The 12,403-nt window shown below is 31.3% G+C and overlaps 1 protein-coding gene across 2 annotated transcripts in view; it reads left to right on the top strand.

Annotated features, from left to right (window-relative positions):
• LOC143245059 (FRAS1-related extracellular matrix protein 1-like) overlaps positions 1 to 12,403 on the top strand; it is a 68,897-nt gene that overhangs the window by 39,344 nt on the left and 17,150 nt on the right. For both annotated transcript variants that reach the window (XM_076490858.1, XM_076490857.1), the window contains exons 10-14: positions 77 to 766; positions 1,788 to 2,573; positions 3,505 to 3,861; positions 4,454 to 4,656; positions 11,814 to 11,969. In XM_076490858.1, the coding sequence (XP_076346973.1) occupies positions 77 to 766; positions 1,788 to 2,573; positions 3,505 to 3,861; positions 4,454 to 4,656; positions 11,814 to 11,969 (2,192 nt within the window). The remainder of the gene's footprint in view (positions 1 to 76; positions 767 to 1,787; positions 2,574 to 3,504; positions 3,862 to 4,453; positions 4,657 to 11,813; positions 11,970 to 12,403) is intronic.

Genomic DNA, 12,403 nt, shown 5'->3' with positions numbered 1-12,403 from the left:
TAATCAGTGGAATGTGAAGGTTTTAACCATAGTATGAACTTTAGAATATTGCATCTTTAATTTTGATTTATTCCAGAGGATTGGAACCAGAAGCAGACTTTTTTGAGGTGATGGTGTCTGATGGAATGTTTAATACTTCTTCAGTTTTGGTCAGCATTAAGATAATTCCTGTAAATGATGAAGTACCTTTGGTGACTCTTAAGAACTTGACTGTATCTGAGGGAGGATTAGCAAGATTGGACCCTGATACTTTGACAGTGACTGATAGAGACTTCCCAGGTAACATAATAACTGTAAGGATAGAGACAGCTCCTAAGTCAGGATCACTGGTACAGGTTGTACTTTTGGATCATGCTAACATGGAGAGAGATTTACCATTTGTTGAACTAACGCTCGATGGATTCTACCAAAATGTTCATTACAGGCATAGTGGTAATGAGAATTTTTTTGACTGGTTTACTTTGGCAATTAGTGATGGAAAAAATACTGTGTCTAAAACAGCATACGTTTCAGTGACACCGCTGAACGATGAACCTCCTCGAGTTTTTAAGAATATTGGAGGTGAAGTGGATAATCAAGGAAATTTGTTATTGTCCAGTGCATTGTTACTAGCCATTGATGAAGATACACCTCCAGAACAATTGATATATCATGTTACTACACCTCCAAACCTTGGAGTTCTTCAAAAGCTTCAACGAAAGTGGCTGTGGACTGTCCTTGATCCCATGAATTTCAGTCAAGAAGAGATTAGTAACAACCTTATCAGGTAATTTATATATGCTTTACTACGAGAAACAATGTACATATAAGTTTACTTTAGAAGTAGAACCATCTTGCCAATACTTATTCAAGTGTGTCTGTGTGTATACAGATAGATAGATAGTGACTTTAAATATTTATAAAGTAATTCATTGTCACTTTGTAAGTAAGTGACCATGGGAATATTTATTATTACTAATTTTTATCTTTTGGATTAGAGCACCATGTAAGGCAGAGATATTGTCCTTCAAAGTGATGTCATCTGTGCATAATTGTAAACGTACTGTAGTTGATAATGACTGGTTTATTTTAGTTTGTGGTTATTTACTGAAAACTGTATATATATATATAAATTTTATGTGACAAATTTGTAATGGCAACATTTAATGAAAGGTAATACTTTAATTTCATTACTTCTGTAAAATATAGTTCAGTCTAGTCAGATTCAACAACATAATAGTATTGGTACTTTATTTTAAATGCTAAATTCATTATAGCTATATTTTTGTTTTACACAATACAAACCTGTTAAGTAGGAGATTATTCCTAGTTTGGATTTGTGAGTGTAGAAACTTTATTGAATTTGATTATGTTTATGTAACAGGAAATGTGATTTAAAAAAACTGCTTATGTCAGTCATTTCCCAACAAAGATAAACTATAATTGATTGTTTATAATAATATAGAAGGACACACAAAGATCAGCATTTTTATTAAAGTTCTTTCAAAGATGTGTTTTTTCAAACAACTTTATTATGTTAAATACATATATGTGTGCCAGAAAAAGCAATCTATTTAAATAGTTCAATTTTTATCATTATGTCTAATTTGTAAGTATTACCTCAATATTTGAAATGCATACAAATGTTGCATTTCTTCTTGTTCATTACATAGAGAAATTTTTAAATACATTGATAAGTATTTGGTATATTTACTCTGTTTATTTTCATAAATTAGTGTTTGCTGCATACCATAAGTTTTTAAAAGACATTTCAGTTCTGTTATTCCTGTTAATTTTTATTTTTGCAGATACTCATATCAAGGGTTAAGCACTTCTTTGAAACAAGACAGTTTTCAGTACTCTGTAGGTGATGGTGTTCATCAGACTAAAGTATTTTTGTTTCCTATTCTCTTGGCTGACTTTCATAACAGAACAATGGAGTTCAGGTTAAATGGGACAGTTGTTCCTTTTGGAAGTCATGTTACAGTTAGTAAAAACTCTTTTGGTGATTTTATGGAGGAACTGGAAAAAGAAGATATTTTTATCGTAACACGTACGCCACAGTATGGTCAGTTGGAGATAAGTTCCAATGTAGGAGAGCCAATTGGTCAGTTCTCTTTCCAAGATTTATTAGATGGAAAAGTTATATATAACCACACTGTTCAAGATATGCAAATTGAATTGGATAGTTTTGATTTTATGGTGGTCAAAGGAAAAAGAGAAATTACTGGCATATTTCCAATTAAAATTTCTCCCATTATTGATTATTCTTTGGTTTTGACTACTTTAAAGAAATTAAAAGTGTTTCAGAATGGGACAGCAGCAATTTCATCAAATCATCTTGAGGCCAAAGGCAACCAATTAGCTGCAAAAGATGTGCATTTTATTGTTGTAGAATACCCTCATTTTGGTATTTTGCTAAAGAACAACAGGGACATTGCACAGAACTTTAGCCAAGAAGATATCAATAAGGGAAATGTTTTTTATAAGAAGGAATCATCTAACTTTACCACTTCAGACAGTTTTGTTTTCCAATTGTCTAGTAAGAAAGCAATAGCACATAAATCAGAAGATGGAAAGCAAACAAATTTTCGGTAAGGAGATTAGTTTGTCATTAGATGCACAACTATATTCCAACTTTATCAGCTGTAACAGAAGTTATTCTTTAAGTGTCAAAATTTGGTTTTCAGTGCTTTGTTATTTTTGTAACTTTTAAAGTATTATACTGTACATAGATATTGTTTCAGATAATCTTTTGTTTTTCATCATCCAATCCATCTGACAAGCTCTAGTGTTCATTTAAAGGTCTCTTAGGCAATGTTATAAGATTAAAAGATAGATCTGAAAAGCTGTTTCTACATCCCTCTGATTTTAAGTTTACAATAGACAAATTAAGATGACTGTGTGAGACACATTTGTAGTTAACATAATTTATTCACAACTGTTGGGCCTTAAATTAATGTTTCAACTTGTAAATTTCTTATGTCTTCTTGATCGTAATAAATGTACTTAAAAAATAAGATGTTTGTATGGCTGTGATTGATGAGTAAAAGATTACTGGACTAATACTGTTAGCATTAGACATCTCTATGACTTTAAGTATAAAAATATGAACCTGGAAGTTATTGGAGTTTTCAGAAAAGGTCTTTCCACTAAAATGAACGTTTCATATATAAGAGTACAGGTTTCTGTTATATGTTTGTAATGTTAACACAAAAGTAGCTTGAACTTAGGAATTATTTATAAATCAGGTGTGATTATAAGAACTTAAATATCATTAATTATTGCATTAAATTGGAAATCTAGAATTTTATTTGTCTCATGGGTTGACCTTTGAGTAAAAACTGAAAAATAAGTAATAATTATTTTCTGTCTTAAAAAATTTTCTACTTGACAACTTGATTGCTAATATTTTATATCATAATCAATATATGTTTATTGTTTTGTAGTAGGTATATATATTTATAAATATTCGTTTTGTTTTCTGTGTTTGTGTATTTACATTTACATAAACTTTTCTTGCAGTTTTGAAATCTTGTTCAGTGAAAGAAAAACTGTCTTTCCTTCTGTTTTGAAAGTGCAGTCCCCTGAACAAGTAGAAGATTTTGGAAATGGAGAATATGGTTTTACCCTAACACCTAGAAATTTGATGGCCATTGATGAAGATTCAAATGCAGAAGAACTACAATATGTGCTTATAGGCTTACCACAAAATGGTTTCCTCAGAGTTAAATCTTATACTCAGCCAGTTACATCTTTCACTCAGTTAGATGTTGACAAACAAAATGTTCGTTATGTGATCCATGACAGTAAAGTCAATGCCATGAATGACAGTTTTACCTTTAGAATAGTTAATAATGGAAGAAGTGGAAAAGAGCACAGGTATGCATTAGTTAAATGGGTTTACATGTAGATATTTTCCAAATAATTTAAGTGTTTGTGTAAAACATAGAACTTTAGTTTCTTATTTTATTTTATGAAGGAGAAACAAATGCTTAAGTAATTTGATACTTCTCCCTGGTCCTGTTATTCAAGATATTTCACATGTGTTTGTAATCAATGTGATCTTTACTTTATTGGACAAATTATTGAATTAGTGGTCGTATCCATATGACCCAATGAATAGAATCTGAGAGAACTATCGTATGAAACTGTGAAAAGCTTTTATTAAAAGAATTGAGCTGATGTAATAAAACTGAGAGTAGCTTGATTTTTCAGATTATGTGAAAAAAATAATCTTATTAATCGAAGTAGAATTCAGTAATCTAGCAGCTGTTAAAGATATAATATTCAGGAAACTGCATTTTTGTTTGTTATATTTGTGACTTTTTTTTTCAAATGCATGCTGCCCTCTTTTATTCTTAGTTCAGAAAAGTTTATGTTTATTTTATTATATGATAATTGAAATTGTTTTCACAATGAATATTGTGTAAGGATAGATTGGCTAACTTTGTTCTTTTTCAATGTGTTTCAGCATCATTCTGCAGTGGTCTGTGGTTCAGTTTTCTTTGCCAGAGTACAGGGTGTGTGAGAACCAGAAATATTTTATTGTTGAAATTTTAAGACGAGGATCACTGAATGGATCTTCTTTTGTGACAGTTTTAGCAATAGATCAAACAGCACAGGCAAGAAAAGACTATATTCCTGACAAAGCTAATATCATTCAGTTTGATCCAGGTATATTATTATAGTTATATCCTTTTTTATTTGGTTAGGTTAAATATTTGTCACAATAAGAGTATTTTTATAGTTACATTTAAGTCACTATATTGTAGAAGGTTTTAGGGTTTTTTGAGGTTGGAGAAGAAAGAATTATTTTAAAAACCACATGCATATATGTAAAATATAACTAAAGAAAAAAAAAAATATATATATATATAGAGAGAGAGCAGTGAAGGGTAATATTGTCACTTTAAAGCAGTGGTTCCCAACCTTTTTTATGCACCACACTCCTAAAAAATTTTAATGTGTTCTCACACCCCTCACAGTAATTATTTATTTAAGAATAAAGGTGAAGGTGGCCATAACAAATTTTTATAATTAGTTTTTAATGATATATAAACAAAAACGAAACATTTGGGAAAGAAAAAATATTACAACAAACTAAAAGTTGCATAAACCTTACCCTTAATATAAAAAAACAAAACTGAAATGTTATCTCGCACCCCCTGGAATACTATCTCGCACTCCCTGAAATGCTATCTTGCACCCCTGGTTGGGAACCACTGCTTTAAAGGAAAAGTCAGTCATTAGTATATAGATACAAATTGTTTTGTTTGTGGTACTCTATAAACAGGAACCTTATGAGCAATGAATAAAAGTGATATATGATTTACTGAATACAATGAAATGAGGACACGTTATTTTTAAAATGGAACATTGTGTCAAGGTAGGGTAAAATCATCATAGGGAGACTAATATCGTCACTGAAGTTTTTTTTTTGAATGTGTCCATTATTCCCACCAATTTACTGTCTCATATCATTTTGAATTAAAAGAGTTAACTGTGAATTGTTTTTTAATATAAAATATCATGTTGTCAGGAAGAAGCAATGTTGGCACTAATCTGGACACAACCTGGTAGACATGCCTTGCACCACAAGGTGACAAGACCCTGTCTAATGATATGCTGAGTGGAAATCTGCCAACATTTCCACATGAACTAGGACCTCCTCTTGTGGATATTGGTGGTATTCTGAGAACCAATTCTGCAGCTTCTCTTGGGTGGCTATTGCTCTCTCTCTCCTCAGCTTTTGTGGCTTCCTCTCAGACAGCTCCTGGTGTCGTCTCACAAAAGCTAGATATCAGTCTTTCCCTAGAAGAAGAAAAATGGTTATTTCTCATATCTTACAACTTTTTCAGTGAAGTGAAATTGTATGTCTTACTGAAGTTTAACATACCTGGCAAGTCATTTTTGAATGGATTTTTCCTCCCATCTCTCAGAAGAATTTTCTTTTTCTTTCAGACAAAAACCATGCCTTGTCAAAGGATACCCTATCTTGGTCATGCTAAGTATTTCACAAATACATTTTCTTCTGCTATATGCAGAATTAGCCACTGACCCAAAGGCAAACTTCCTTCATCTTCCCTTGAACCTTGTTAGAGAGGGTCATTTGGGGGACATTGAACCACTTTGCGTCACCCATTTTCGACATATTGCCACTGACAGCTGCATTGGCTCGTGCTGTTTGCCCTTCATTGTACTGCCTCCTCTTCTTCCTGATAGCTAGTTGAGATGGCATCTGTAAAATTCAGAATAAGGGTTATAGATTGAATCATATAGAGCATTGACTTGCCCTTCCCTCCCAGGTTGCTCATATGCCACACATGATTGGTGCTACAAACATGTTATATGTGAAAATAATCACTCCCCAGAACTGGTATTATAACTTAAATTTCATGTTTACATGTGCTGTTTCATTTATTTATGTGAAACAATTAAATTGAGAATTTCAAGGATTTTCCTTTGATTTGCAAGGTGACGATATTACCCGAACATTTAATTTTTGGGTAGGTAATATTATTTTGCCCGGTCCTGTCACCTTTCAAGGTCATTTGTCATGGCAGCCTCCGACAGTCTGTTGTGCATTTTCTTAAATGAATAATGGCTGTAATTTATTGTTCTATTTCTCAATTTTAATGGAATATGAGTTTTTTCTTTACTTGTGTCCCTTATGAATACTGCTTATCAAGATATTTCCCATGTATCATCAATAGGTCAGGAATTATAAACCATAATACTCACTTTGACGTATTATCACTCGCTGTTGACAAACACAATTGTTGGTAAGCAAAACATTCGCACTGAAAATTTCCCACGCTATTCAACCCATATATTGAATTCGCATTGGTTAATAAATTATTTACGTCACAGGTGACAATATTTGACACCTGACTATATTACTCTCCACTGCTCTATATATCATAATACAATAAAGATTTTTCAAGTGAATGAAATTATTATTCAAAAAGCATAGTTTAAAAATCTTAAAACTTTCCTTCAGAGTGTACCGCTCTCCATAATGCTAGGGAAGAGGTTAATTTTATTTCTGTAACCACATTTAAATAGATGTATATTTAAAATTTAAAACAATTATTTTAGATATATTTACTTTTATTTTTAATTTTAACTATATTTTTCTTTCAAACAATCAAGTTAGTAGGAACTTTTGGAAACTTAAAAAACTATTGACAAGATTATAGAGTGAGCTCGTATGTAGGACAACCCTCATTTTCAGGAACTATCATGCCAGCTAAGGTCGAGAAACTCTTAATAGCTAATGTTGATAAAACTACACTTGTATCAATTACAAGCTCAAATTGGTGCCATTTCCTTCAAAACTATTTCAACTTTACTTCCAGGGCACTGCAAGTAATAAATAAGCCTCATAAAAAACTCAGGAAATTTGAATTATGTGCATAACATTAAATAACTAAAACTTTTTTAAATGAATAAACTTCTACACTAAGAATTTTTTATATATGTGGAAGAAGTAAACTTTATTTTCTGTAGGTTTTTTATTAAATGGTGTAAGGCTCTTGGGGAAGGATGGATTCACCTGGCTGCTTTCTGTTCAGTTAAAATTACCGTATTGGCTCGATTATAAGGCAGTGTTCTTTGATTAATAATTAGGTTGTAAAATTCTTAGTCAACCTATCGTGACAGCTAACCACAGGCCCTCTTTTCTTACTCTGGCCTGTTGCATTCCTGAATGTTCAGATAGCAAGATGTTTGCTTACATCATTGCTAGTTCTCGCAGTTAATCTACCTGCTGGCTGTTCAGTTATAGTATTGATTTTGTGGATCTAAAAAAAGGATGTTATGAAACTTTTTTTCTCATTTCATACAAAGTGTGCTGCTTTGTCCTCAAAAATTACAATGCATGACTTTTTTCTCAAAAATTAAAACAGTAACCAATAGCTCATAGTTACGTGTCTGACTTTTAAAAAATTTAAATTAACAAACTATCAAACTAAGTTTGATTAAAAGTAAAACTGAATAATTTGCTTAGAAAATAAGGCTATCACTTATATAGTGAGTATTATGTACACTTATTTATACTTGCATGGGTGACAAATTGTATAATGTAATTTTTGTGCTTTTAATAATATAATTTCTATACACACAGAAATTCTCAAAATGAAACTATTTGCTTTCTACTCATTGCTGAGCAGTCATTTACTATGGAATAAAATGTTACAGCAGTCATATGTTGTAAAAGGGCATATTTAACAACTTGCCAGGAACTTTTTTTTTAATAGCTGATTAGGCATTTAGCTTAAATTTGTTCTGACGTCATTTATTTTGGCTAATACTTTGTTCAATAAAATTGTTAAATATTTAATTCATATATTTTTCTCATTACCAGAGAAAGAATAATATCCCTTAATGAGCACGTGCTAAGAGCAGTGCTTGATAATATCTGCCAGAATTCCTACAAAGCAGTGGAAAGAGGGTTAGAAATTATTGGTTGAAATATTACAATTTCATAGGGAAACAATTATGATTAATATTTTCAAATGAGTTATACTCATAAACTTATGCAAATAAATCATTGATGGTGGGCATTTGTAGATTTAAGGCAGTGTTACAGTTATTGATATTCAATTTACACTAGAGATATATGAAAAAAATGTTTGGAAGAATTTAAGAAGTATTATGAGATTTTTTCCTGCTGAAAATGTTAGAACTAATTACAGATCAAGATGCTTGTATCTTCATTTATCTTGCTAAAGTTCTACTGTGTTGGGAAGCTACCTTTTTCTTGGGCTTGGTGTTCTTCTTTTTCTGTTCCTTTGTGCTTTGATAACCCTCAAAGCTAATTTTTATATATATTGTTTTTACTTTTATTTCTTTTGACTGTTTTCTTAGTGTATTACTAAAGCTCTTTCATTCACCTTCCCTCTCTCGTTTGATGATTTTGATTTGTAATATTTTTTGGTAATACATAGAATTAATATTTTTTCTAAAATTATTTTCATTGACACGAAATTAATGATTAATGTTTTTTTAGACCTCCAAGTGGTGTTTGAGGCACTTTATTTCACCAACTTAAAATGTTTTCAAGTCTGCCACACTGTTACATTTATTCTAGGGTATTTCTGTTTTTCACAGGTATATATTATTGGGTCACATGACTTTTGTTTACTGTTGGTTTGAATTAAATAACAGTAACAAAACAGCATTACACCAACAATTAAAATTAACTGTAAATAAACTGTAAATTTTGCACTCACTGTGTAGCAGTACTATTATTTACCTCTCTTACAATACACTACAAAATTTGAAATATTTCTCCAGTGAATGATACTTAGTGGAATATGTAATTATTCTCTATAAATATACAAACTTGATAAATTGATAACAGTGCTTATATTCTAAGCTTAATTTTGTACATTTCTTTGTTTTAATGTTGTTATTGTAGAACAAATTAGCAGAAGTATTGTACAGTGCATGCAAGTTTTGTATTTCTAGACAAAATATACCTTATATATAACAGTGTGAACTTATGGGAAAAAGTAAAAACTGGTTTCATTTCAAGCTGAAGAGGTAATAAGAAATACCATGTTCATTACAGTGATAACAAGTATCTGTAAAGATCCAAAGTAGCAAGGAAATACTTAAATGTGAAAACAAAAGTTCATTGTGATTGACCAGTAAAACAAAAGTTCATTGAAAGTGTTTATCAGGTTTAATTTACATAAGCAAGTTTAAAGAAACAGGAAAAATGCAGTTTCTTACCCATAGTATAATATTTGTGCTTTTATATGTGATTTAGGTAGTGTATTCATGGTGAACAAAATAAAAATGAATGGAATGACAACTGTGTGGTTCAGTGCGACTCTTTAGAAATCTATAGAAGTGACACAATTGTCATCCTGCAGGCACTTGTTGCCTATTTGGAATTTGCTTCAATCAAGATTGATCCATTATGATTATTATTTTTTTTCTTTTATAAAGTTGTTACTTTTAACTTTATTATTTTATGTTTCATTATTGTCATTTATGTTTTAAACAAAATATTTTTGGGTTTGATTCATAATAAAACATTGCTGGAAACCTATAGAAGTGACACAATTGTCATCCTGCAGGCACTTGTTGCCTATTTGGAATTTGCTTCAATCAAGATTGATCCATTATGATTATTATTTCTTTTTCTTTTATAAAGTTGTTACTTTTAACTTTATTATTTTATGTTTCATTATTGTTATTTATGTTTTAAACAAAATATTTTTGGGTTTGATTCATAATAAAACATTGCTTGCATTAATCCCAAATTCATCATTTGTTCAGAAATATTTATATTCTCTTTTAATATTTTCAATTGCAATTTAGTATGATTGTTCAGAGGAATGTGTATGCTTTTATATATATCAGGTCATTCCTTAAGTAATGTCTGATTTTAGATTCAGAAAAAAAGAATGGATTTCAGACAGTATTAATGTTATTTATTAAATAATGTATGTTCCATTATTATTAATTACTTCCTGCCAATGATTCACAAGCTTCTGAATGCCACTTCTAAAACATTCTTGGGGTTTGGAGGAAAAGAATGTAGAGAGGGTAGTTTTGACATCTTCATGCAATTCAAGCTCTTTTCCATCAATATAGTTCTGCATACTTTGGAATAGAAGATAATCAGATGGGGCAAGGTGTGGAGAATAAGGAGAATGTGGAAGTTTTTCCCAGTCTAGCTCTTCAGTCTTTAAAGATGCGATCCTTGATGTATGGGGCCATGCATTATCCTGGTGTAACACGACACTTTTATGATTGATCAAAGCAGGCCTCTTTTTCTTTCAGTGCAACATTCAAGCACTCTAACTGTTGACAGTATAAGTCTGATGTAATCATTGCATTGAGTGGTAGTAACTCAAAGTGGATCACATCAACAATATTCCACTAAACACTTACCAAGACTTTCCTAGGGTGAAGGTCCTTTTTGGGCTGTGCTTTAGCCAGTTTACCTGCACTGAGCTATTTTCTGCAGCACTTAACATTTCCTTAATATATCCATATTTCATCTCCAGTCACTAACCCATCCAAAAAAAAGGGAATTATGTTCACAATAGTACAGATAAATCCAAGTGTCCACTCTTGCTTTAAGATTGGCTTCTGTCAAAGCATGGGGAACCCATTTTCCAAGGTTTCACACCTTTCCAAACTGTTGCAGATGGTGGTAAACTGTTGAATGGGTTGAATTAAACTTATGTACTAGTTCTTCAACTGTTACAGCACAATCTTCATCAAGTGCAGCCAGCAACAAGTCATCATTAAACTCAACAGGACAACCTGAACGTGGTGCATCAGATAAGCTGTAGTCACTTGATCTGAACTTCTGAAACCCCTCTCAACATTTTCTTTCATTGAGAAACTCTGCACCATAAACACCTTGAATGTTTTGTGTAGTTTCTGCTGCATTATTGCTTTTTTAAACTCATAAAGCAAACCATATGCCTAATGTGCTCCTCGGATACATCCATCTTTATAAAGATTTATTTGATTAATGAACTGAAAAAGTAGAGTTGGGTTAGTTTCTTTTATTTATCTGAACATTTTTATACACATCCAATTACATATTTTAGTCATTAAAGCCTTCTACAAAGACAGAAATGATGATGCACTCTCTGCATTTAATTTTCAGAAATTACTTATGGGATGACCTGATATATATATATATGTGTGTGTGTGTGTGTATTTAAAAATGTTAAATCTGTATTAGATGTGGGCTGTATGAACATATTTTTGATTGAGGTGAAACCCTTATTAACTTATTATTTTCTTGTATTATACAAACCAGTTCCTGAAAAATATAAAACCAATTGTTGACATTACAGGCACAACAATAGCTGTTTGGAACATCGAGGTGATCCAAGATGGATTAGTAGAAGCTCCAATTGAACAGATTCAGATTGTTCTCTTTGATCCTGTCAATACTGTGATAAGTAATGTTGGACGTGTTGCATTAATCAGTATACATGATGAGAGTTGGGGTAAGTTATTGCACTTTTACAGTACTTTGTGTAATTGATAGATGCAAATTAAGAGAGATTAGAGGGATTTTGTATGTGTAGTTTTACTTGTTTATTGGTAATATTTTTAATACTTATTGTTTTGATATGTAGTTTTGGTAAAAAATAACATTATTCTGAGAGAGCGGTTTTATACGTTTGGACGATTCTGTTTGTCCAGTGGTAGTGGTTACATAAATGTATTGGTTGATAATGGCATGGCATGATTGATTATATATTTGTCCAATAGTGGTATATCTTATTATAGGGTCTGTGCACATATTACTCATGACATATTCAAGTAATTTTTTTTTAATGAAGTAGTAAACATTAAGATTGGGCAAAAGTTGAACTAATTACTTTGCCAAAAAAGGTAAATACTTTAGGCATCACAAGTCTTAGTTGTTGTTGTTTTT

The sequence above is a fragment of the Tachypleus tridentatus genome, chromosome 2 (genome assembly GCF_004210375.1).
Source record: "Tachypleus tridentatus isolate NWPU-2018 chromosome 2, ASM421037v1, whole genome shotgun sequence".
Taxonomy (NCBI): domain Eukaryota; kingdom Metazoa; phylum Arthropoda; class Merostomata; order Xiphosura; family Limulidae; genus Tachypleus; species Tachypleus tridentatus.
Note: the sequence above shows the minus strand (reverse complement) of the source record. Positions and strands in the feature narration are given on the sequence as shown.